Source organism: Vigna umbellata, chromosome 8 (genome assembly GCF_029865625.1).
Source record: "Vigna umbellata cultivar VRB3 chromosome 8, Vumbellata_1.0, whole genome shotgun sequence".
NCBI classification, from domain to species: Eukaryota; Viridiplantae; Streptophyta; class Magnoliopsida; order Fabales; family Fabaceae; genus Vigna; species Vigna umbellata.
The window spans coordinates 6,425,009-6,452,075 of NC_142172.1; the positions used below are offsets into that span (position 1 = coordinate 6,425,009).

Below are 27,067 nucleotides of genomic sequence, written 5' to 3' on the forward strand. Positions count from 1 at the left end.
TGCATTAACTCCAAACCCTCTTGAACTTTTTCTCTATGGATCAAATTTCTACACCTGTACTACTCATAACCATGATCTATCATGAGATTTATTTTCCCTGATAAAACTATGCTTTTCTAACAATTTAGCTAAGTAAACTATAAATAATCCTTCTATAATCCAGATTTTTTAAGAAATTCAGCAAAAATAAAGCAAGGTTATTTAATCTGCTTTGTAACATGTATATATATATATATATACAAACAAATTTGTGTGCCCTCCAAAAGTTAGAATTCTGTTTACGTTGTCATAATCAGATATAAAAAAAAAAAAGAGTAACTAGTTTTTTTTTTCTTGTTTGACAAATTTGTACTCTTTCTTTCTTCGATCATGACAAAAAGTAAAAAAGATGAGTAAACACAATAATGGCATAGAGCTAGAGAAGTTTGATCTGTTTTTGACCTAATGGTCGATTAAGCTATAACTGATTGGTTCTGTAAATGAATTAATTGAGAGTGGTCACGTAGACAAATTACTGGAACATCCTCAGTCATTGTTGAAGTTTCAGAAGGTGTGATATTCTGAGAACGGTGCTCACGTGGGGCTCTCTTACTCTCTATGTTTTCATAATGTTCCTCCGTTACAGTTCCCAATTTTCTTGGCTTCTAGTAACTTTTTTTCTCCTATGCTCGTTCACTCCTTACAACTCCTCGTGATAATGTCCTATAACATTCAAACCATATATTATTAAAAATTCAATATTAAACTATTTGATATCGAGATACGATGCACATACAGCAATTCATGCAATATAATTTTTTTATCTATTTCTCTTCATTATTGTATCATTTCTTACGTAATCTCTTTCTTTTTTTCTCCTCTACCAAATCATTAACAATGTTGTTACTTCTGGAAGCTGTTTAAATGCATCGGTAAGGTGTTTTTTTAATATAAATTTGTTGTTTATGTAAGCAAAGCTCATTGTTTATGAATAAAAGGTGTTTTTTTATGCTAAGAACCAGTAGAAAAATTAAGTATTAATTAGTTTTGACAACTTTTAATATAGTATAGTTTTACGTAGAACTTTTATATCTATGTCATAATATTTAAGACACAGAAATTAAATCACATTAAAAGGATTAAAATGTGGTTTATTTATAGAGATTTCATGTGGGAAAGATCGCATCAACATCATCAAATGTGTTTCGTGGGAATTTTTCCTCATATATCCTTGTCTCCGTAGTCAAATGAAATAGTACCCACAAGAACCTCCAAAATCCAAAAGAACATGAAAATTGCCATCCCTTTGTATTTGACATTTCAAGTTTGGATTTTTAAAGAGAAAAGTGTTATTTAGTAAGAAATAATTAATTTTCATCTTTTTCACTCCAACAAAACTCTATTATAAGTTACATTTAATTAAGGTCACTTCATATTTTCCTTCTTTTTAATTTTTTTCTCTTAATATAACAGTATAAGAAGATGTTATTTAATAAATCATATATATAATCAATCATTACATTTACTCTAGATCCACGGCCGAAATAAAAAAGCAACGAAAAGTATTATAAAAGAGCAATTGTAGTTGGTCGAATGCATTTACTAAAATAAATAGGTTTCTTTAAAAGGCCCACAAAGAAATAAGCAAGTTATGTAATTAATTAAAGTAAAGCTAAAAGAATGGTAACATTTACATGATCTGAGGGATATGGGTGCAACGTCAATAAAAGGAATTTATGGATGAGATTGTAGTGACAAAAGATGATGAGTTAATTATTTGTTTGTGAGATGGTAATTAATGAGAGATGATTGAAGAAATGGAAGAATTAGTTTGTGATGTGATGTAATGAAAGAGATAGTGGGATATGAATTATTATTATGAGTGGTACATGAGACGAGAGTATTAAGTGAGTGAGGATGGGAGATGAGAAAGAAGTTGGAGGGGAAGCAGAAGTAGAAGTTGGATACTACAAAGAGCTTTGTCTCACCTATCTCTGTCAGGATTTTGGGGCCGAAAGAAAGGCCTTCCTTATCGCTCAAAGCTCTGCTTTAATTTGGGAGCAAAAGGTACAGAGAAACACCAGTGGAATCTGTGCACCAAACGAAAGCACAGACAATGAATGGATTTGTTTGTTTGCAGGAAAATTGAAATGGAAACCCAGATCCCGATTTTGTGCAAGGAAGCAACAGATAGATAGATCTAGAGACAGGAGAGGTGAAAGTGAGATTGTCTCAGCTTTCTTCTCTGTGACACTGCAAAGATATAATTAAGGTGAAAGGGAGAGGTGGAGGTTCAAAGAAACACAAGTGAGTGAGGTGAGGCTATGTGTTGTGTTTTATTTACCTTCCTTTATTTGTCTCATATGAGTGTAGCAGTGATGACAGGTTCACGTACCCTCTTTTGAGGGCCAAACGAGTTCTCCTATGTTGCTATTAATTTCCCGTTTTCTAACCCATTTTACCCATTTTGCAAAACTGCCACCATTTTTTCTTCTAACACAAAGAGATAGTGCCACAATTGAAACACCCGATTCATAGGTCTATGATCAAATATGGTCCCCTTTCAAGCCTTCCTGGGGGCCAACTGACACATGCCTTCCCTTTTTCACGCCTTCCTCTCTCTCTCTCTCTCTCTCTCTCTCTCTCTCTCTCTCTCTCTCTTCCCAACCTACTCTCTAGTACGGTCTCTGCATTAAACACAATACTTTGTTGCGCCCCAAAAGTGAAGTAGGATCATCCACGCAACAAAAACCTCACCAAATTCACATCCCTTCTCTTAATATACCCACCTTTGTTTTAAATCCTTCTCAGTACACCTTTAAATGCCATAAACTCTATTCTTTTCTTTTTATTTTTCTCTTAGAGGAATCTAATCCCTTAAACTCTATTTATCAGCTCTCTCTATCTTCTCTTCACTGCCTGTGTGGTCCATGTATTTGCCGAAGCAAGTGAGGTCCATATAAAGCTTGGAGCAAGAGTGTGATAAGTTAAAGGGAAGAGAGACAAGAAAACAAGAGCAGACATGGAGTGGAATGGAAGCACAAGACGTTATGTTCCTCGACCAGACTCTTCCTTCGGCTTCCTTTACAACTACAACTACACACCATACCCAGGTAAACTAACTATCTACTCTTCTTCTAAAACCCTTCTTCACCCTTTTCCCTGATTGGCATCAACTTACTTTTCTTTTTCACTGCTTACTCCCTTCTACCATGCATTTTACTCACTCTTTTACGTTTTCCACACTCTATTTTTGTAAACTTCGAATGAATAGTAACTTCCACTTCAACCTATTACGCTCCATAATTATTGCTTTTCTTCAACAACTGCTACACAATAGAATAGGTATACTCCTATGTTAAAGCAACAGCCGAGTTAATTTGGCAACTACATCTCATATTTTGGCTCGGTCAACGTTAAAAAAGACACTCAACCCTTTAAGAAAATTGCAACTCTTGTTCACCGAAAACTCTCTTTCTGTTTCTGTCTGTTACTTAATCAAGGAATTGAAGTGAAGCAACAAAATATAGCAGAGTCAAGTTCGTCCATGGAAAAAATGAACTGCGGGAACCAGGACAAGAAGAAGAGATTAACGACTGACCAGTTGGACTCGTTGGAGAGTAGTTTTCAGAAGGAGATAAAGCTAGACCCTGATAGGAAGATGAAGCTTTCCAAAGAGTTAGGGCTTCAACCTCGCCAAATTGCTGTTTGGTTCCAAAATAGGCGTGCAAGGTGGAAGAACAAGCAACTCGAACACTTGTACGATTCACTTAAACAGGAATTTGATGTCATATCCAAGGAGAAACAGAAGCTAGAGGAAGAGGTAGGTTACATTTACACAACACAGTGATTAGATATATCATCGTTTATTACTATTTTTTCATTCTTTTTTTTATCACATCACACACTAATTATGATATATGTACTTCTCTCTCTTTCTTTCCCTGTATACATGTCATCTGGTATTGGGTCACCGTGAATTATTTTCTTAAACAATATGTTCCCAAATCTCAAATTTTTACACACGTGACGATAGTGCAATCACCCATTTGTCGCTTTCCATGTCTATCCTTTTCTTCTGATATCATAATATCGATTACATTTTTCTTTTCTGTTTCTTTCAACCTCAAAATAGACACCTCACTCTTTGTAGACACGTATTGAGATTTCTATACCCAGAAAAAAAAAAGTGATAAATTTGATAAATTTGAACTGGGTTTTCTCTTGGATGCACCAGAGTTGGAGTTAATTATACACACACTCTGTTGAACCTTTTTCTTTCACATTTGAGAAAATATACTTTTAGCAGCACTTATACAACTCCTTTTCTTTTTCACAACACTGTTTTTCGGTGCTTGCAATGACGTAATGATTGGTGCTTTGGTGAAGTGTAGCATGAAGTAGACATTCATTCTTTGGAACTGGTCACTTCCTTTAGCTGTTTTGCGTGTGCAGGTAATGAAGTTGAAGGGTATGCTGAGAGAGCAAGCTTCTAGAACACAAGTGTCAACAGGTTACACAGAAATCTCTGGAGAAGAAACAGTAGAAAGCACGTCAGAGGCTCTGCGTTGCTCCAAACGGAGAACACTGCAGCAGCAGCAGCAGCATCATCATCATCATCAGAATATTGGAGAAGGAAACTGTTCTTTCACTTTGGAAGATTACAACACAGTTCCAGTACTACCCTACTGGCCTGGGGTCCCTTACTATCCCTAATGAATAATATTTTGTGTTTCAAATAATAATATTGCGAGTGATGAGTTTAGTTAATTAACTTAATTTATTGGTAACGTAATGTGTGTGTAGTTAAGGTGATGGAAAACCCTTTTTCCGTAGGAACTGACATTAGAGATCAAATCAAAGCGATCGAGCAGAGAGACCTGCATGTTGTTGGTTGGTACGATAATTATGACGTTAAAATAGCTGTTCCTGCAGACATAACTTTATTAGTCCATTCCAAGATGCATGAAAATCGTTAATTGTTACGTACTGTTATTTTATATATATGATCCTTGTTTATCGCTAAAACTTTTATGATCTTTGTTTCTATACTATAATGTTAATGTTTTGAATGTGTCTTAATTACTTCATGAAGTGAAGTGTCCGTCTACGCAAGTAAAGTCTTTTTCTAACTGGGCTGAGGAAGACTCTATTGCATATGAATGATACCTAAAACACCAATTTATACTTAGTCAAAGAGGGAAACTAAAAAATAAAAGAGAGAGGTGATGGGTTTCTAGAAAATATGATATGACAACAAGAAAAAAGGTTGGGAAAAAAATGTGTTTATTGAAAAAATATTATATATATATATATATATATATATATATATATATATATATATATATATATATATATATATATGTATGTATGTATATTGAAAGTTTAATTAGTTGAGAATTGAAACTTTTTCTAAGGTTGAGTTTGATTTTCTTAATTACTATCAAAGTTTTAATCAGCTTACTCAATTCTTTGACATAAATATGTGCAAAATACATGTATCAAAGTCCAGCGTGCGCTAAATACAATTTCATTTATGATGATTTGTATTGTTTGGTTTGAGACTTAGTTAGTTTTGGTACTGAAATTTTGTTTCTAAAATTTTGTAACAACTAGATCATCACTAAGTCGTATTTCAAAACAAATATTAAACATAAACAAAATCAATAGAAAAAACATAAGTATTTATAGACAAACGACGTATTAAAAAGTATAAAAAGATAACTGAAAAACATAAACATAAGTCTAAAATAGTTACAAATGTTAAAACTGTCTTGAGTTGAAACACAAGTTCCTTACGATGTTGTCAAAACTTGTTATAATAAAATAGTAAGTATTTATATTTTTGTCACTTTTAACAACAACAAAAGTTGTTAAAAAGAGTATAAAAATTATTATTTGGTGAAAGGACATACAAATAATAACTTTTTATGGGAGAAATATTTTACAATGTGATGATTTTACAAAAAGAAAAAATAACACATTTTATCGTTTAGTAAAATGTTTCTATGATGTAACACATAAAGAGAATTTGGCAATGGCGCTTGGAAAAATTAATATATTTTATGTAGAATCATCTTTTATTTTCGCATGACAAATTTTTCATTGTGAGAGTAGTGCGCAATCATCTATTGTGTCAAAGTTGTAATTGGAGTTAATGAGATTTTAAGTGACATGATCAATATTGCATTCAACCTGTTTTGTTTGGTAGTACCTTTTGGCTTTCATGTTTTCCTTATATTGAGAGCTCTATTTTGAGCATTCAAGAAAAGGAAGTTGGTCTACTAGCTTTGTAAGATAATATGATAGATTTGAATTGGGGTTATACTTTGTTCTAAGGTTTCGATTTGTGTCATTTCATCTTTTGTTATTATGACCTTTAGGTGAGTTAGGTGAGAGGGTTTCTCCTTACACCACACCAGATTTCTTTCTCCATCACCTCATTTCACAATTGTCCCTTAGAGAACAATTTAACCAGTGAAAAAGAAAATTACTGCTTCACCTAATTTTTTAACTTTTAACCACTTCAATAACTGGTCCCCACTATATACACCGCCCTCACAGAAATGGCATTCTCATTCTCATTCTCTGTTGTGTGCTTCCTTGATAGTGGTGTGCTTCCTTGGTGGTGGTGTGCTCGTGTGGTGGTGCAAGAACTTGGTTGAAGAGGTTCATGGTGCAGGAAGGTGGTCCAATGGTCGTCCATAGTGGTGGTAATGGCTTGTACCAGCTCGTCGCAGGTACAAATGCTTAAACGGAGGCTTCAAACAGATTTTCATATTCGTGAATGCTTTCAACGGATATCAAAATTTGTTAACGGATATTGAAATCCGTCAATGAAATTTCAAATCTGTTGAAGGGTTGATAGATTTTTATATTCGATGACCCTTCAACGGATATCGAATTTCATTGACAGATTTTGATATTCGTTGAAGGTATTTACGGATATGAAAATTCGTTTCAAGTTTACTGTATTCAATTATTTATTTATTTTTTATTCTTTTATTTTAATTATTTATTGTATATGTATATATTTCATAATTTATAATGTTAGTTTATTAATTTAATAATTAGTTTTTTTAAATGCTAGTTTATTAATTTATAATGTTAGTTTGTTAATTTAAAATAATGTTAGTTTTTTTATAATGTTAGTTGATTAATTTAATATAATTGTGTAGGTGAATATTGTATAGATTCCATTATTTAAAATGTTAGTTTATTAATTTAATAATTATGTAAATATTTTTTTTATTAATTTGTATTTTATTTGTTTAATAATTTAATAATTGTATAGGTGAATATTGTGTAAAATAGAAGAATATTGCCATTATATGGATTCTCAAGTTCATTCTAGTTTATATCATATTTTTCTTCTTTCATAAAAGAAGTTGAAGAGGGAGATTTTACAAATAATTTTACCACAAATGAAATATTTCTTTCTCGCGATCACTTAATTGAATTGGTGAGAGACATGAGTTATAATTTAGGATTTATCGTGGTTATAATAAGATCTGACATAGCTACTGGTGTACGGAGAAGAAAAACGTTTGTCTTACTTGCATGTGAAAGAAGTGAGAAATATCGGAAATACAAACCTGATGCAGAGGCTAGTGTATACGGGACTCGAAAATGTGAGTGTTCGTTTAGGTTAAAGGGTAAATCGTGCTCTGATGGGGACGAATGGGTGTTGAAGGTGATGTGTGGACATCACAACCATGATTTCATTAAAACTTTAGTTGGTCACCCTTATGCTGGCAGGTTAACTCCAAGTGAACAGTCATTACTCGTTGATATGACAAAGAGTAAAGTCACACCTGCAAATAATTTATTAACCCTGAAAGAAAATAATGATCGTAATGTCACAACGATTAAACAAATCTACAACGCAAGGCATGCGTATAAATGATCATTGAAAGGTTCCAAAACTGAATTACAACAACTTATGATGATGTTGGATCGAGATAAGTACATTCATTGGAGCAAGTGTGTCGACGAATCAGAGGTTATTAGTGACCTCTTTTAGACACGTTCTAATACGATGAAATTGTTAAACGCATTTAATATTGTACTTTTGATTGATTTGACGTATAAAACAAACAAATATAGACTTTTGTTGCTTGAGATTGTTGGCATGATGTTTATGGGGTTAACCTTCTAAGCCGCATTTGCATTCTTGTCAAGTGAAAGGAAAAATAATTTCACTTTGGCTTTGAAAAGGATGAAAGGTTTATTTTTGACATCTGAGGGCGGTTTTAAAGTCATTGTGAGTGACCGAGACTTAGCTTTGATGAATGTTATTGTAAATGTTCCCTGAGTCATATCAGATGTTATGTTGGTTTCACATCCTTAAAAATGTTAAAGCTAAATGCAAAGTGTTAGTTGATTCTATTGAGGCTTGGGATGTGTTAATGGAGGCATGGGAAAACATGATGGAATGTGCTAATCAGACCATGTTTGGTGACTATATGAATTGTCTTCAATACGCCTCTAGTTCATGACCTTTATTCTTCGAATATGTGAATCATACTTGGATTATTCCATGCAGTACATACTTTGTAAAGGCTTGGACGAACAGAGTAATACATTTAGGGAACACAACCACAAAATAGGTATTTTTAATTTTATTTTACTTAGTTATTTTTTATAAATATTTTTTGCTACTGTTGATGCTTTTCTTTTCTTTCAGGCTTGAGTCTATTCATTAGAGTCGGAAGAAACTTGTGCAAAATATATAATCTGAATGTGAAATAGTATTTATAGGTTTACTTGTAAATTATTTAATGTGAAAGTGAAATGATATAAAATTATCATATTGATGTATTTAGATTCTAATTGACTTTAGGTGTCATATATAATGTGTTGGTTCTAGCTTATTCTAATTAGATATATATAAACATAAACAAAAGCAAACAAAATATTTTTAGAAAATGAACCAAAGCACGAAGGTTATCAGATTTCGGTTCGGGTAATAACTTAAGTCTAATCCTTTATTGATTAAAAAATACTTAATTTTACGATTATTGGACTTTTATTATAGTAATAATCGAAGTTTAATCCTTTTTGATTTAAAAATTATTTAATTTTAAGGACATTAGGCTTGGGTTATATGAAATCTAATCCTTTCTGATTTAAAAAAATTATTTTGTGTTAAATAGTATTAGTGTTCAGTTCTTAATAAAATTAAACTCTAATACGTTTTTTTTATTTTCTATTATTTATTTATAATTTTATGTTTTAGTTCTAAAATAACTAAAGCTTAATATGAAAATTTTTGTGTCAATTTATAACCGAAGTAAAAAGACTATTCTTTTTTTCCTAAAAAAAATATTAAAAAGTTAAACTTCAAATTTTATAATAATATAATAATGATTTAACGTTTTAAATTTTATTCAAAAAATAAAATTAGTTTGTTCTTTTATCTTTTCTTTTATATTCTTTATCCTCTTCTTTGTTCAATCTCTCTTCTCATTTCTCTTCTATATCGTTTATCTCTCTTTTCTTTTTTCTTTTTTCTCTCTTTCTGTTTTCTTTATATTATTATATTGATATAATAAAAAAGTGTTAAAATTTGTATTTTTGAATTACTTCAATACTATTTATATTAAATATTTTAAATAATCTGATTTTTATATTCAAATAATTTAATTATGAAGTTTTATTTTTAAAATTATATTTAATTGTTCTGTATTCAGTAAATATCAATTTTTTTATCTAATTTGAAATTTAGAATATTTGAATTGAATTATACAATAAAACATTTAAGAAAAATTGAATGAAAGAAATTTAAGTTCTAAATATTTCAATTTATTATCTAAACATGTTGACAAAATAGTGAACCGTAACATTCAATATAAAATTACTGAGAAAAAAAATAGTTGTATTCCCAACTAATAATCACTTTAAAATAGTTTTATAGAATAATTTTATAAAAATATATTAGAATGTCTAATAATAACGTATAAGTTGTTTTTTAAATATTAAAAGAATTTAAAATTCTAAGAATGAAGGACAAAACAATTTTCAACTCCTTAAGTTTTTATAAATAATTTAAATATATTTTCAACTTTCGTACTCCCATTATTTAGGAGTGAAGATGTTAAGATATCGACAAATGTACCGAATCGTATCAAGTAATACTTAACTAATTAAGACTTTGAAGAACAATTGAGGGTTTTTAAAAGCAAAAACAAGAAAGTAAATATGAATGCAATTTTGATCAATTGAAAAGAAACGCAAAAGTGAATGATGATGTTTAAACTATGAGATGAAGATGTTGTTGGGGTTTAGATTTCACCTAATCATTCTCATGCATATATGAATTCTTCTTCTTTATTAATTGTTAATGTCACTTTCTAAAGTACTTAGAACCTGATGTCTCGGCGAAAAAAGTCTATCCTTAATTACTAGTTTATAATGTCTTGTCTTCCTATTAATTAATTTTGCATTACGAATGGAAGCTTAAGACAACCAAGCGTTTTATCCCTATGTCTAGGCAATAGTTCCCATGGGAGAAATTCCCTAGTTCTAGGTTTCTCCGTATGTGTCCATATCAAAGAAAACATATAATCATGCCATGAATGAGTTAAACATAACAAACATAGAGCAAAGGAGAATAACCCTAACAATTAATGAAAGAAGCATAAATAAATTGGAATCAATTCAAATACATGAGAGTTTAGAGGTTACATCTTCCCCAACAACAAATTGAATTTAGTTCCCCCTTGTCATGGAGAAACTAGATGAACAATGGAATGAGAATCAAAGATAAACCCTAAAAACCGAAAAGAAGAGCTTCCGCATCCAATTCTGCCTCTAGAGAGCTGAGAATATTTGAATTTGTGTCCCTTCTGTCAAAAGATACCTTCTCTAGAACGTTCAAGTCCTTAAATAGGGTTGAATTGGATCATGGGCCAACGTCGTCAGTGCTCAGCGCCCCTACTTAGGGCGCCCAGGCGAACTTGCGAGAAGAATGGTGCTCAGCGCCCCAAGAAGGGCACCGAGGCATGAAACAGTGCTCGAAGGCTGGCGCTCAGCGTCCTTGAAAAGGCACCCAAGTGTGGGTGCGAGATTTCCAGCACTGAGGGCTCCAGAAAAGGGCGTCCAAGCATCCTACGAGCTTTTGCAGTCTTATCTTCTGGTGCTCTTTTTTTCCTTTCTAAGTTCCAACTCCTTGATATTTTAATCCTCTTCAAATTCATTCCAATTTCCTACAAAATCAAGGGAATTTAGTGATATAATCCTCAAGTATAACCTAAACTCTCTTATTTATACAATAAGCTAAAAACATAAGTTCAAGCAAGCTTCTAAGTCAAAAAGGGTTATTTCAGTATCAAAATTGCATCACAGATAACGGTATATTCAACCGTTATCACAACCCCAAAAGTATCAAAATTGCATCACAGATAACAATAAAAAGCTTGTCCAGCCAATCTCTCCAACATTTGATCCATGAAAGGAAGAGGAAAGTGATCCTTCCTTGTAGCTTTATTCAATTTTCTATAATCAACGCACATCCTCCACCCAGTAACCGTCCTAGTAGGTATGAGCTCATTCTTGTCATTGTATATAACTGTCATTCCACTTTTCTTTGGCACCACCAGTACTGGGCTTACCCAAGCACTATCAGAAATAGGGTATATAATACCAGCCTCCATAAGCTTTAACACTTCTTTTTTAACCTCCTCTTTCATCACATGATTCAGTCTTTTTTGTGGTTAGGCAACTGGCTTATACTCATCTTCCATGAATATCTTGTGCATGCAATAAGTTGGGCTTATGCCTTTGAGATCTGAGATTGACCATCCAATAGCCCCTTTGTTGGCTTTTAATACTTCCACCAACTTTTCTTCTTCTTTGGAGGATAAAGAATTATTGATTATGATCGGCTTATTCCCACCTTCTTCTAAGGAAACATACTTTAAATGTGGAGGTAACATCTTCAATCCCGATTTATTTTCCTTGACTTTTTCCTTGGTATTAATCTCTTCAATTTTCACCTCATGAAAAGGGATTTCTTTCAATGAATCCAAGTCAGTCAAGCACTCATCAATCAATTCCTCTTCTTCCTCACTCAAATCTTCACATGCATCAATGAGCGTTTTCTCCAAAGGAGAAGAACAACGTATCATCTTCTCTTGAATCATACATACTTCATCTAGTGCATCAAGATGAAAACACGCCTTATCATCTTTTGGATGAGACATGGCTTCAAACACGTCAAAATTCACTTCTTCATCTTGTACTCTCACCTTGAGTTTGCCATTTTTCACATCAATTAAGACTCGAGCCATCTTCATAAAGGGTCTCCGAAGAATAAGAGGCACATCAATATCCTCTTCCATCTCCATGATGACAAAATCCATCGGAAATAAGAATTTGTCCACTTTAACAAGCACATCTTCAACCACCTCATAAGGATATTTAAGAGATCTATTCGCTAATTGGAGAGTCATCCGAGTATGCTTGAGTTCTAAACCTTCAATTTTTTAAACATAGAGAGCGACATTAGATTGATGTTGGCTCCTAAATCAATCAAAGTTCTTCCAACAGCTAACTTCCCTATAGTACATGGAATGGTGAACCTTCCTGAATCTTTAAACTTAGGAGGTAAGAGTTTCTATATGATAGCACTACAATTCCCTTGCACTTCAATAGTTTTTTCTTCAATGTATTTCCTCTTTTTCAAGAGAAGTTCCTTCAAAAATTTAGCATATGAAGGCATTTGCTGCAATGCCTCAGAGAAGGGTATGTTAATCTCCAATTTCTTGAAAATTTCCATAAAATGCTCAAACTGTTTTTCTTTCTCCTTCCTAGAATAATTCTTTGGGTAAGGAAGGGGTTTTTCAAATAATTTTTTCTTTTTCTTCTCATCTTCTTCTTCTTTTTCTCTCCCCTCATCTTTCTTATTTTCTTTTCTCTCACTTTCTTCTTTTTCACTCAACCTCTCTTTTTCTTTTCTCTCTATTTTTCTCTCATCTAAGACCTTGCCACTTCTAGTAATAATGGCTCTACACTCCTCCCTACGGGTAACTTCAGTATTAGCCCCAAAATCTTTTATCTTCTTAACTAGTTGACCAACTTGTGTCTCCAACCTTCTAATTGCAGCTTCAGTGCTTTTGTGATTGGAGTTGGATACTTGCATAAGTTGTTGAAGTGTGTCATCTAGCTTTGACATTCTGTCAGATAAGGAAGGTTGTTGTTGTCATTGTTGTTGTGGTGGTCTATTGAATTGCCCAGCTTGCCCTTGACTCATACTTGGGTGAGGTTTCCACCCTTGATTGTAATTACCTGGACGGAATTGATTACCTTGACCCATAAAATTGACTTCCTCTTGGGTAACTTATGGTATATCACATTGACCATTAATATAATCTCCACCACACAACTCACAAAGTTGTTGTTGAACTTGTGAAATATTCTGCAACTCTTTTGGTAATTCAGAGATTTTCTTCATCAGAGTTTCCAGTTGTTGAGTCATAATCTTGTTTTGTGCCAACAGAGCATCTTGAGATTGTAATTGTAGAACTCCTTTTTGTTGAAGTTGAGTTCTTTCACTGTGCATCTCATTATCATTTGTAGCCATATTTTCAATCAACTCATAGGCTTCCTTTGGAGTCTTGCACTTGATATTACCTCCAACTAAGGAATCCAACATCAATTTAGTCTGTGAGCTTAGACCTCCAAGGAATAGAATGACTACTGTAGGATCATCAAATCCATGTGTAGGCATATTCCTCAACAAGCCTTTAAATTTGTCCCATGCTTGACCTAATGTCTCATCCATGCCCTGCCTGAAAGAAGAAATTTCTTGTTTACCTTTGTTTACTTTTGATTGTGGGAAGTATTTGTTCAGAAACTTTGCAACCACAGGTTTCCACTCAGTAAAGTTGTTCTTTGGAAAAGAGCTTAACCACATCTTAGCATTGTCTCCCAAAGAGAAAGGGAACAAGCTAAGTCTAATAGCTTCATCTGGCACGCCATTGATCTTCACAGTATTGCATATCTCATTGAATGTGGCCAAATGCTCATATGGATTTTCATGTGATAATCCATTGAATTGGTTGTTCTTCCCCAATTGAATCAAAGCAGGTTTCATCTCCATATTTGCAGCATTAACCCTCGGCCTTGCAATGATATTAAAATGATGAGGGCCAATAACTATTGCATAATCTGCTAAGGTACGTCTATCATTCTGCTCTTTAGCCATATTTTTTCTTTCTTGGTCAGATCTTTGAGGTGAAGGCTGTAAAAGAGCCTCAGGAGAAGGGAAAAGTTCTTTGGACGTCCTATTCCTCCTTTTTCATCTACTATTGTCCAGACCTGCAAGAAGAGGTTCAGAAACTTTCGTGCTTCTAGTCCGAATTGTACCCTGTATACACTAGAGAACAAAATGCTAGAGCACCCAATTAGCACCAACATATAAAAACATTAAAAACAAACAAATAAAATTAAAATAAAGTCTAATTGGTTAAGTATCACACAAAAGTATAGTTTAAACCACGAGTCCCCGGCAACGTTAATGTCACTTTCTAAAGTAGTTGAAACATGATGTCTTGGTGAAAAAAGTCTATCCTTAATTACTAGTTTACAATGTCTTGTCTCCCTAATAATTAATTTTGCATTATGAACGTAAGCTTAAGACAACAAAGCGTTTTATCTCTATGTCTAGGCAATAGCTCCCATGGGAGAAATTCCCTAGTTCTAGGTTTCTCCGTATGTGTCCATATCAAAGAAAACCAATAATCATGCCATGAATGAGTTAAACATAACAAGCATAGAGCAAAGGAGAAGAAGGATAAATAAATTGGAATCAATTCAAATACATGAGAGTTTAGAGGTTACATCTTCCCCAACAACAAATTGAATTTAGTTCCCCCTTGTCATGGAGAAACTAGATAAATAATGGAATGAGAATGAAAGATAAACCCTAAAACTGAAAAGGAGAGCTTTCGCGTCCAATTCTGCCTATAGAGAGTTGAGAATATTTGAATTTGCATCCCTTCTGTCAAAAAGATACCCTCTCTAAAACGTGCAAGTCCTTAAATAGGGCTGAATTGGATCATGGGCCAACGTCGTCAGCGCTCAGCGCCCCAAGAAGGGCGCCCAAGCGTGAAATGGTGCTCGAAGGCTGGCGCTCAGCGTCCCTAAAAGGGGGCCCAGACGTGGGTGCGAGACTTCCAACGCTGAGGGCTCCAGAAAAGGGTGCCCAAGCGTCCTGCGAGCTTCTGCAGCCTTCTCTTCTGGTGTTCCTTATGGCCTTTTTGAGTTCCAACTCCTTGATATTTTAATCCTCTTCAAATTCATTCCAACTTCTTATAAAATCAAGGGAATTTAGTGATAAAATCCTCAAGTATAACCTAAACTCTCTTATTCACACAAATAAGCTAAAAACATAAGTTCAAGTAAGCTTCTAAGTCAAAAAGGGTTGTTTTAGTATCAAAGTTGCATCACAGATAACAGTATATTCCACCGTTATCACAAGACCAAAGATAATTTAAATTTGAACTGTCAAAATGAGTTAAAATCCATGAGCAAACTCAGCCCATTAAAAATTCGGTTCACTGAAGTTGAACTCGTGGTAAGTTAGGTTGGCTCACCAATCCACTCATAAATTCTAAATATTAAATTATATTAAAAATTAGAAACCTTAAATGCTCTCGCTGATTTGATTTGAAAGAGGTCGTGCTCCTCCAATTGTGCTTCTTCATAGATTTAAAGCAAATCATGCTCCTTCGCATGTTTCTTCGATTGTGTTTCTCCAATCATGCTCTTTCGCAGATTTAAAGTAGATCGTGCTACTTTCCATGCTCCGCATATTTAAAGTAGATTGTACTACTTTCCATGCTCCTCTGACCGTGCTCCTTCACAAGTTCCTCTTTTCACTTCAAGGACAACAACCTTGGTTTTCAACTAAAAGAAAGTGTTATTTTTTTGGATTAAAAAAATTACAATTAAGTGAGTCAACCTGTTTAATCCACCAATCCGTGATGAGCTAAGTTGGATTCAAATTTTTTAGGCTTCCTAAGTAAATGAGTTAGGTTGGATTAGCTACTAAGTGATCAATCTGTGATGAGTCGGCTGAGTGACACATTTTGACAATTCTAATTTAAATACACATTTCTTTTCTAATCTTTCGAGACATGTTTTAAAGATAAAATCGTAAAAAGATTTTAAGCTTTAAAAGAGTACATCATTAAATGCAACTATTAACCTTAACGATATCATCTCAATGAACTTGAGATCTAAAGTCTTTTGTGACAATGAAAATGAGATTCCAAAAACTAATTATAATTAACCTAGGTCCCTCAGTGACAATTTAAACACATTATTTCTCCAATCTTCCAATACATATTTTAAAATTAGTTTCATACAAAAAAAATCAGACAATATCTCTACAAATTGACTCTATCAACATTACCTAATTGTACTTAAGCTCAACATAAATTATAATAATAGTTTAATAATTAGATAATTTTAAAATTTAGTTAAAAAGAAAATAAGAATTTAAAGATTTTATACTCTCATTTATGATTTTTTTCTCTTTTTATAATATTTCTGACTTGACTATAGTAGAAACATTATTAATTCAACTAAGATCGTAAAGTTGTCTACTCGGCATTTTGTACAGCTTTCTTTCAGGTTAAAATGAATCAAGGTTACTTTTCAATCACCATCATCAATTTTTTTTTCACCGTAGATAAATATTATTTATTAATTAATATTAGTAAGTGTTTTCTTTTTAATTGAAGTCAATTACCAATATTTTCAATAAAAATTAATCGAAACAAAAAACATAACATAGAACTACTTCTTTTCCAATGTCAATCAACGTTAATAAAGTTATTTGTCTCTGTCAATGAACAATAGTAATCGACCTCTATAAGAAATTTTCTACTTTTAATTAATACATGCTGGAATTGTTTTCCCAACTATATCACTGATTTTGATACTGCAAGTGCAAAAGAAATTCATTCTACAATCAAACGATTATCTTGAATATATTTTCTAATTATGTAAAAAGCATTCAATCTTTACTCATACATTCGAATTCTTAATTGGGAGACAATAATTTAGTCTTTTTTTTTCTTTTGGGTACCGACGAAGAGATGTAATTTAAACATTAGGTAAAAAAACCCTTAAAGTGACGGTCCAACTATATGATTTTTGAGACTGGAAGGATTGTTGCAAAATTAAGAACTTTGATTTTACATATATTGAAACAAAGCGTCTTATGAGGTACAATAAAACTGAATAGATGCTTGTAAACTTTTCAAAATTAAAATCAACCTCTTGTAATTAAGTTACTGTCCTAATTCCATCACATGGTTGAGAATACTGCAATCTCTAATAACAATATAACTATATAATTATTTGATATTTGAAACACATGCATTAAGTTACGGTCCTAATTCCATTACACAGGGTTGAGAATACTGCAATCTCTAACGACAACATAAATATATAATTATTTGATATTTGAACCACATGCATGACTAAGAACTGGTTGGAAAGGTAAGGAGTGATATTCCATTCTACGATTTGAAAAACACAAGGTATTTTTATAAAATTAAAATTAGCTCTACGGGAAAATCCATTCAATATAAGGTACTATAAGCCCAAACAGGTTTTGAATAATGAAGCAAATAAAATATCAGCACAAAAGGAACAAAAACAGCTCTATTTGAGTACAAGGCCAAAATGGAACAAAATTTTAGACTCAGCGCTTGCCACCGCCACCACCAAGCTTGGGTCCTTTGGGTGCAGCACCCTTGCTGACAGCACCTTTGCCTTGGGATTTTTGTAACTTTGCCTGAACTTCAGCCTTCTTTGCCTTCTTCTCATCCTTTGTTTTCTTTACCCTTTCTTTGATTTCGCTGCAGAACATGTCAACTTCAGATAATGAGATACTGTTCTATATTTGTATGCGATGAAATACAGATGTTGTTATATAATCACTCAACGACAACATTGAATTTTAGCATGAGATAACTAAAAAGAAAAGAAAACACACCGCAGAGCAGCTTCTCTAGCAGCATCGCGAACTTCTGGTTTCTCTGTTCTTTTTTTCTGAATAACTTCCAGTGTAGCACCAACAATGGACCTTGAGTAAGGTTTCTTTGTGGCCCTACGCCTCTTTTTCACAGCTTCTTGGGCAATATCCTACACATTACAACACACAGATTGAAAACCAATGTAAAATTTAATCAACACATACACAGGTGCATAGAGATATATGGTAACATCATCACCAATATCGTGGTACAGTAAGCTGTTTGAGTGTGTAAAAATTTAAAATAAGGAATAATAAGATTGTTATGATACAAATAATTTCATTTACATATTTACCTTCTTATGCTGTTTCCTGTACATGGCAGTCCAGGTGAGCTTTGAAGGCTTCAATCGGTTGTGGAAATACCTCTTGCATTTGGAGTTCGCAAAGAGGAAGACCTACTCATTTAAAAATCAATACTCTCGCATAAGTAACCAATTATCAAGGCAGCATTGCTTGGTACTATACCATCCGTAAAATTCAGTAAATGACACAATAATGTTACCTGAGAATCACCACGCACAAATCTTATGCCTTTACCAGGGTAGATTTTTGCACCACTGAAACGGCAAAGTTCGGTCCTAACATACAAATATCAGCTACCAGTTAGCATACAGTTTAGGTGCAGAGATTATAATTTGAAATATCACCAACCATTTAATTCATACTAATACAATGATCCATAAAAGACTATACCCTTTATTAGTGAACAAGAGTTTTATATATATAGACACAACTTTTTTTTTCGAAAAAACAAATAACTAGATACTAGCACTGATACATAAAAAGTGCAAATTACTTGATACTAGCACTGATACATAAAAAGTGCGAAAAATTTTGAACTCCCACGTATATTGCCTCAAAAACTTAGATAACACCAAGAGTAACTGCAATGTGTGTTTTCCATGTTTTATTACGCAGTCTAACAATAACAAATTTCGGATAAATACATCCAATCAACTCGACAGGACAAACTCAGGCAGAAAACGTTTCAAACAGAAAACAGTAGTTCTGAAAAACGATCAAAAATTTATTATTCCACTGGGATGATGATCATGACTATCATCATTCAAACATATCACCAGATCAACAATCACAAAAACAAAAAATACACGTCGACATTTCAGAAAACTAAAGGTTTTATTTGCAAAACATAAAAAAACAAAACATGACAGCATTGCAAATCTCTCATCTATTATAAATTATTCGATCAACGATGTCAATTTCTAACAAATACATAACAAAACAACAATAATCTCTAATAGAAAAAACAACCCCGCTTAAGCCAGCCTAAATCGATTGTTCAGCACTCTAACAATTTGCCCATCCCAAAAAGATGGTGCAGCTATCAACTACAAGAATGACAAAAGGAAAAGTCGCGTGCTCGCACCGATAAGAAAAAACGAAAACAAAGAGCAGAGACGTTTCAATAAAGATCTAGAGTGCATGAAAATCAGGAATAAGTTTATTGAACGAAAGCACAGAGTTCGATTTTGGAGAAAACTTACTTGAGAACCATTGTCGCTGCTGTTCCTCCTGAATCTCCGTTTCCGTAGAGAAACCCTAGGATGCAATGGTTGTTTATATCTATGTATACCCAAAATCTCAGTAAATAGCCTTGGTTTGTAATAAAAATACAATAATGCCACCCCAAATTAGGCCGGACTGTCAGTATAATTAGAAAGCCCACTTCTAAAGAAGGGGAAAAGGCTGCTATTTCCTGTACCTCCACATTTCTAACTGCACCCCCATAAGTTATAATATCTCACTTTATCCTTTATTAAAAAGTATTAAAAACCGTAATTTCACAATCCTTTTCTTTCTTGTATCGCAAAATGTTCTGCACCTTCCTCCCTCTAATTTTTTTTTCACACAAAGTCATACAAGATTAAATGTAAAATCCCCCTCAACATTGATGAGAGGTGAAAGATCGAAGGAAAAAAGAAATATTGAAGAAAATTAATGATGAGAAAGAAATTGTTTGAGTTATTTAAAAGAGAAATTTAAAACATCCAAGAATATAACTCCTTTTTATATTTAGAATCACTTAAATATATTTTTAAATCAGAAATGAAAAAATAATTTTTAAAATAAATATTCCAAAAGATATTTTCAAATTTAAAAAATGTATTTTGGTACATCTATTTTAGAATTATTTTATATTCCAAAATAACTATTACAAAAGTGCACCTATTACAAAAACAAAAAGCGTATTAGATAATTGGGTCTCGACTAATTGTAAGAAATTTATTAAAAAAACTCAAAATTGTTTGAGGGTTTCACCCTACACCTCCAAGCTATTCATGCTACACCTTCAAGTATTTTCAGAATGTCAGCTCTATCCCTACCTAAAACATTATTAATATTTAAATAATTTAAATGGTCAAAGATTTTCTACACTAGTCAGTTTTTATTCTTCACGGTGCTTTCAAATCTCACTGTCTCACTTTCACTCTTTTTCATTTTTGAAAAAATACTTTCACTCTTTTTCATTTTTTAAAAACCCTCTCATTTCATTTTCCAGACACAGTTTTCGCATCTCATTTCAGTCGAACACATACATAGCACAGTTCCTCTTCTTCATCTTCTTTCACTAGTTGGACGCATACTCCAGGCGGCACACACAAACACCACACCACCATTGCTTCCACAAGTTTGTGTTCTTCCACTGCTTCCAGGGCACACAAATAGCACAATTTCTCGCTTCTTTTCGCTGGTGGCCAAAGGTTGGTGGATCGTGCCATATTTATTTTGATACTGTGTTGTGGATATAGTAGTGTAGATGATTAGAAGTTGTTACGGTGGTATGATTTGTGTTTGGTGGGATATGCAAAGGCGAAGGGGGCTGAATCGGATCTGCATATTCGATTCATACTACATCGGTTTTCTATATCCGATGTAGGCTGAATCGCATATGTAGATCTGATTTAGCCCCCTTCGCCTTTGCATATCCCACCAAACGCAGATTCGTCTTTGACCTCTATTTGTCCTCTATGTATGCTATCTATCTTCTTCAACCTTTCCCGTATAATTTTCTTTGTCTCTTTCCAACCTAAATTGTACATGACCTATACTCCATATTAGTATGTTGTGGTATATTTGAAACTGTTGTTTAGTTGTTTAGAAGCGTAATAACATCTTATTTATGTAAATAACACTCTGACTCTGACATTGGTGTTCATGATAGGAAAAAGTGAGTGTTATGTGGTTGAGTTAAGTAGAGAAAATGGAGGAGTTTTTTTTGGTGAAGGTGTGTGATTTTAATGTTTTTTTAGAATTTATGGTGGATGATTGAGGGCTTGTGATTTAAGAGAAGTGATTGAGGGTTGGTTTTTGATGTACTCATGGGATTATAGTAGAATAGATATATGAAAAAGGGTATAAGTAGTTGGTTTAACGGTGAGGAAAAAAGAAGGAAGCTAGGAGGAAGAAAAGAGTATTTGGAATGTACCTAAAGAAATGGGAGTGGTTTCATAAAATGAGAAAAGAAGTGGAATTGATGCATGGGTCATTGATATAAAGAAGAGTGAGTGTGGTGGAGCGTTTTCAAACCTAGGAAGATGATCTGAGGCATGTATTGGTTAGAATCATTTAATGTTATGGAGGGTTAGCATGTATTTTGGGGAAGTGGTGTACATAAGTTTGACTATGGGAGAAGAAAACAAAGAAAGATAAGGAAGATTATGCGACTTGGCATTGGGTGGTGTTAGAAATCAAAATGGAGATTTAAGTAAGGGAGCCATGGTGTTAGAAATCAAAATGCAGCACTAACATAGGAGCGACGGTGTTGCATGACAAAGAGTGTTATTCATATAAATATTTATTTATATAAATATTTTAATTATTTTTTTAATTGTATAATTAATTGAATTGGTTATTTTTTGTGTAATGTTGTTAATAAAAATAGATATGGCTCGTACTCGAGGAGGTTCATCTTCACATCGTGGAGAGAGTTCCTCACATGGTGAGAGGAGGAAACTTACTACTTCTACTCGCAAAAGACGTGGAGTAGTTGAGTCTTATGTTCATGTTGAGGACCATGGAGATGTGAGGTTTCAAGAGGATGCAATTGAGGATCATGCATTTGAGGAGCATGATATTCAGCAAGAGGAGGAGCATGAGGATGTTGCTGAAGGTGGATTTCCTGGAGGTCCAATAGACACTTCAGTATTGACACATTACATTCACCATGTTCCTTATGCGATATGACAGGGTCGGGTAAGTGCAAAACTTTAATTTTAATGATTATTGTTTAGTTGAAATAATTTTATATTAAATATTATTGTTTAGGAATGGGAGGAAATCAAGTTGATCTCCCATGGGAAGAAGTTAAACAAATTAGGATCCTGCCATGAGGGCATTAGAAACATCGTTAATGGTTCTGGTCTGATGTCTCTAGTGGGCATCTCATATGACTACGTTCACAGGGTCTACTGCTGGCATTTGTAGAGAGATTTCATTTCGAGACCAGCAGTTTCCATCTCCCCATGGGTGAGATTTTCGTGACTTTTGATGATGTGTCATCCTTGCTGCACCTCCCAGTTTTAGGCCAGCCATGTCATCTAGAGGAAGTAGATTTTGAAGAAAGTAGATGCGCCATTGTGGAGCTTTTAGGAGTGGATAACGGGAGAGCTGGTGCTGAGTTACATGTAGCTCATGGTGTGAAATTCATATTGAGTTGGCTTCGAGACATCTACACTGAGCACTGTGAGCAACAGCAGTGGGAGTATGCTATTTGGGCATACTTTTTGCATCTAGTTGGATGCAGTATTGATGGACAAATTTATGATCACCAAAATATGATGTCACAAACTTGTTTTTCAATCGGCAAGTGTGACCGAATCGTTCAAGTAATAAACTTGGTAAGACCAAGTATCGTTCTTCCCAAAGGACTCACGGCCTAGTTTAGTTGTGTGGTTTCTTGATTAGCTAAGACTTAAAGACGAAATATTTGGATTTTATATGCAAAAGACGAAAATTAAATATGTATGCATGAAGTTTTGATCAATGGCAAAAAGCAAAAGATAAACACTTTCAATGAAATTTATGTATGAATATGTTGTTGGGGTCAATTTCATCTTATCCACTCTCATATATTTTAGGAATTCAACATTCAAATCATCATTGTTAATGCCACTCTCTAAAGTACCTTTCAAGAAGGCTTCTCCCTAATCACGAGTTCATACAATTCCTAGCATTCCTAATGATCAGTTCATAAGTGCAGGAGCTTAACGACAACCAATATCATATTGGGAGAAATTCCCCGGATCTAGACTTCCCCGTACGCGCCCGTATCGACAAAACCAATAATCATGCATCGAATGAGTTAAACAATGCAAGCATTAAGCAAAGAGGAAAAACCCTAACTAATGATGAAAGAAAGCATAAGTCTTAATTAAAAGATGTAAAAACAGATTCCATATATGAGAGCTTCAAAAGATTACATTGATTCCCCAACAAACATACAGAGTTTAGTTCACCATATTCATGGTGAACCTAGATGAATTACAATGAAAGAATGAAAGATAAAACCCTAAAAAGGTGAAGAGGAAGCCTCAGCATCCAAGATCCTCCTTCAAAGGGGTGGAAGAGAGAGTGTTTGCTTCGTTCCAGCCAAAGATACAAACCCTAGGAAACCCTAAAGCTTATATATTATTCGTAAATTACAGAAAATTAGGTCCAAGCCCATTAAAGTGCCGCTCAGCGGTAAAATACCGCTCAGCGGTAAGTGTGTGTCACGTTTCTTCCCCTCAGTAGCCATTTTGCCCCTCAACGGTCCTCCCGTGAGCTCCTGAGTGCCGCTCAGCGGTAAACTGCCGCTGAGCGGTGACTTCGGCTTCTCCTTTTGCACTTTTTGATGTCTTTTCTGATTCCATATCTCTCCTTCTTCATTTCTTTCACCAAATTCACCTTAAAACCTGCACAAAAACACTGAAATCAAGCATAAACCTGTCCAACTCTCTTATTTCTGAAAATATGAAGAAAAGCATGATTTCAAGCTAGTTTCTAAGTATAAAGGTTGCTTTTAGTATCAATTTTAAGTATGAAAATAACAGTTTTTCAACTGTTATCAAGTATATTTGTTGATAAGACTGCCACATCCGTTCGCGTGTCTTATCTTTTTCTCTTTAGAGGCATACACACATGTGGCTGATATGCTTGGGGCGTTGTTACACTAGCATATATGTATGAGTAGTTAAGAGATGCCAGCTTGGCTTCAACCAAATAGATGGGAGATTATTTGACTTTGTTAGAGGTACAAATTTAGTTTACACTTTGATTTGGTTGAATTTTTTCGATGTGGATTATGAAATAATTTGTAATTTTCTATTTTGTAGAGTTTGATATATGAACACTTAACTAGGCGTCTAGTGTCTTCGTACATGGAAGACATACCTCGTGCTGCAAAGTGGGAGTCACTAAGGCAGGGTTCCACCCTTTTAGAGGTCAGGGTACACTTGGATGCGCTTACATATGATTCAGTCATCTGGTACCCTTATGAGTCACATCGGGAGACTCGTCCTTTTTATAGCGTTTGTATGTTCTTGGGATGGATCAAGATTGGTGACACGTTTTGCTGACATTTACCTGAGTGTGTTTTGAGGCAGTTTGGGTTTCAGTAGTCCATCCCTCGAGACCTACCCGTTGTTGCAGCCACGGACATACTGGTGATTGATGATGTCTGGTTGCACTATCATGATCACGTGGTAAGGGTGTGTCCATCGGCAGATTCTCATCTGATTATGTTGATGGTTACCTTCCTTAGTTTAGGATGATATCTCATCCTTACATTATTCTTGTTGTTGATGAAGATCGGCCGAGTCCTTCTCCCAGACTCCGACGTGGCATTCCATATGAAGTGTTGCAATGTCGTAGATCGGCTTCATAGTCTCATGTGCTAGTATGTTGACCTACATTGTTTATGTTATATAATTTTGTTGTGATTTTTTATAAAATTTTGTCATTGTTATAATGTAGGGTGTAGTGAGGACATTTGCCAGAAGGTTATAGCAAATGCTCTCTTGCAGGGAAATTCTCGAGGGGACGGTAGAATACTCATGCATGGGAGCTACTAGATTTAGCTGAAGCAACCGTTAAAGAGTATTCACCGACTAGGACAACTGCTAGGAATGTTTGTGATAGGCATGTTCGTGGAAGATGGTCTACTTCAAATTGAATTAGCTTTTATACTTTTATTGTATCCAATTAAATAATTATTTTGGACTAATTTTTTATGTTATTTTTTCCTGTAAAATAACATTAAATTTTATATATGGATGATATTTAATGTTTCTTTACATTACATTTTTGAACTAAAACAACATTACATCATGAATCTATTAAGTCAACATAGGAGGTAGTAACATCCATCAACTCTGGAAATGCTTGCATCCTATTTGTATACGAATATGACCACATTCGCGTCTCTGGATAACAATGACTTGAGCATATCACATCTATCATCGGCAAAGGACAACCATCTTCTAGTTCAACCTGTAAATCCCCTATTAGTAATAAATCTTATTTTGAAATTAAACATAATAGGTTTAATCATTTCAGAGGTCCCTATTTGTATAGAATCGTCTTAAATATGTCTTCGTATTCTGTTTCATCTAAATTAGGTCCCTTTTCTGTAAAATTTGATCAATTTTGACTTTACCGTTAAATTTAATGGATGACGTTAAAATTGGTGTGTCTTAACTTGGAATTTATGTGGAATCCATTTAAATTTTGAACTCCATGTATAGAGAGACTCCAAGACTCCAAGACCTGGACAAGAACTCCATGGGTTCACGCAGTGTCTGTGGCTTAGCCAACGGCGGCAAGGATGATACCAGTTTAAATTGCTCATTCTCCTACACATCCTCTCAAGCTATCTCCAACCATGAAGCATTTTCCTCAGGTGGAAAAAATCCACCTTCCATGTTTCTTTTCTTCTGTAAAACCTTTTCCAAAACAACAAAAGACGAACTTAATTAACCCAGTTAGCCTCAACAATCGGAAAGAAGAAAATTTGATGAACCCATATCAAGCACCTGATATGCTTCATTAAGTACCACAAAAGATACTTCTTTGAGGCAACAGACACCCATTTCAATTAGATCTTGAATACGATCAGGAGTTCCAATGACAATTTCCATGCCAGATTTTAGTGAGGAGATTTGTGGGCCTTTGGAGGTTCCACCATACAAACAGATTGATTCCACACCACAAGAACTACCCGCATCACAGATGACATCTAATATTTGTTGTGTTAGCTCTCGAGTAGGAGAGAGCACGAGGCAAAGAGGGTTTTGTCCCCTGAAACCTTTACCCTTTCGCTTTCCCAAAACATGCTTAATCGTCGGTATCCCAAACGCCAATGTTTTCCCTAATCCAGTGGCAGTGATTCCAATCAAATCACGACGATCCAATAAGAAAGGCCACGCCCGCAATTGAATTGAAGAAGGCTTCTCAAAACCCTTGCAACATTCCAGCACATTCTCTAGCAGTCCCGAATCCGAAAAGCTTTTCACCGCCACGTACTTTGCATCTCCGGCATTCTTTCCAGTAACCACTACAGACCCGTCAGCCACCGTTTCATCACGATTAACACTGTTGTTGTTCTTCATATCACCGTTGGTTTCCCCTGCATTCTCTTTGGAGTCGTGGTGTTTCTTCTTTTTCTTCTTCTTCGATTCGGTTCCTATCATCCAATGCAATGTTCTTCTTATAAAGCTACAAGAGTGAGTATGTTGTTTCAAATTTCAGCAAGCACATTCGGGCTCCATCAACATTCAAGCACCTTTTAATTAGGATTCTCTCAAATTAGGTTAAATTAGGGACTTAAGTAAATCCCATACTTTTCTTTTATAACAGGAAATCATGTATACAAAGAAGAAGTTGAAGAAGAATCAAGAGCATAAAAAGGTGGCGTCAATGGCACAAGCGTGAGATCCATGGAGGTGGCCATGGAAGATTTACCGAGTAAGGGGATGGAGCAATTAGACACCTTCTTTGCTTCTTCTGTTCCTATTTTTTTTGTTTTATTTATTTATT

The 27,067-nt window shown here is 34.2% G+C and overlaps 2 protein-coding genes and 1 pseudogene across 5 annotated transcripts; 1 reads left to right on the top strand and 2 right to left on the bottom strand.

Moving 5' to 3' along the window:
* The first annotated feature begins 1,887 nt into the window (after nt 1–1,887).
* LOC148193924 (homeobox-leucine zipper protein ATHB-22-like) lies at nt 1,888–4,964 on the top strand. 4 transcript variants are annotated; one of them, XM_088096106.1, is made up of 5 exons: nt 1,891–2,046; nt 2,120–2,295; nt 2,875–3,092; nt 3,483–3,802; nt 4,435–4,964. In XM_088096106.1, the coding sequence occupies exons 3-5, from the start codon at nt 3,002–3,004 to the stop codon at nt 4,693–4,695; spliced, it is 672 nt and encodes a 223-aa protein (XP_087952232.1). In that variant the 5' UTR covers nt 1,891–2,046; nt 2,120–2,295; nt 2,875–3,001; the 3' UTR covers nt 4,696–4,964. The 4 variants fall into 4 exon arrangements, with proteins under 4 accessions (XP_087952231.1, XP_087952233.1, XP_087952232.1 ...); XM_088096105.1 differs by having other exon boundaries at nt 1,888–2,295; XM_088096107.1 differs by having other exon boundaries at nt 1,888–2,286.
* Nucleotides 4,965–17,516: 12,552 nt separating this feature from the next.
* On the bottom strand, nt 17,517–19,621 carry LOC124835846 (large ribosomal subunit protein eL24). The gene is made up of 5 exons (XM_047310861.2): nt 19,537–19,621; nt 18,534–18,609; nt 18,325–18,426; nt 17,990–18,138; nt 17,517–17,852 (listed from the first exon to the last, which is right to left on the bottom strand). The coding sequence occupies exons 1-5, from the start codon at nt 19,545–19,547 to the stop codon at nt 17,696–17,698; spliced, it is 495 nt and encodes a 164-aa protein (XP_047166817.1). The 5' UTR covers nt 19,548–19,621; the 3' UTR covers nt 17,517–17,695.
* A 6,275-nt stretch (nt 19,622–25,896) lies between these two features.
* On the bottom strand, nt 25,897–26,721 carry LOC148193925 (DEAD-box ATP-dependent RNA helicase 5 pseudogene; annotated as a pseudogene).
* Nucleotides 26,722–27,067: the final 346 nt, after the last annotated feature.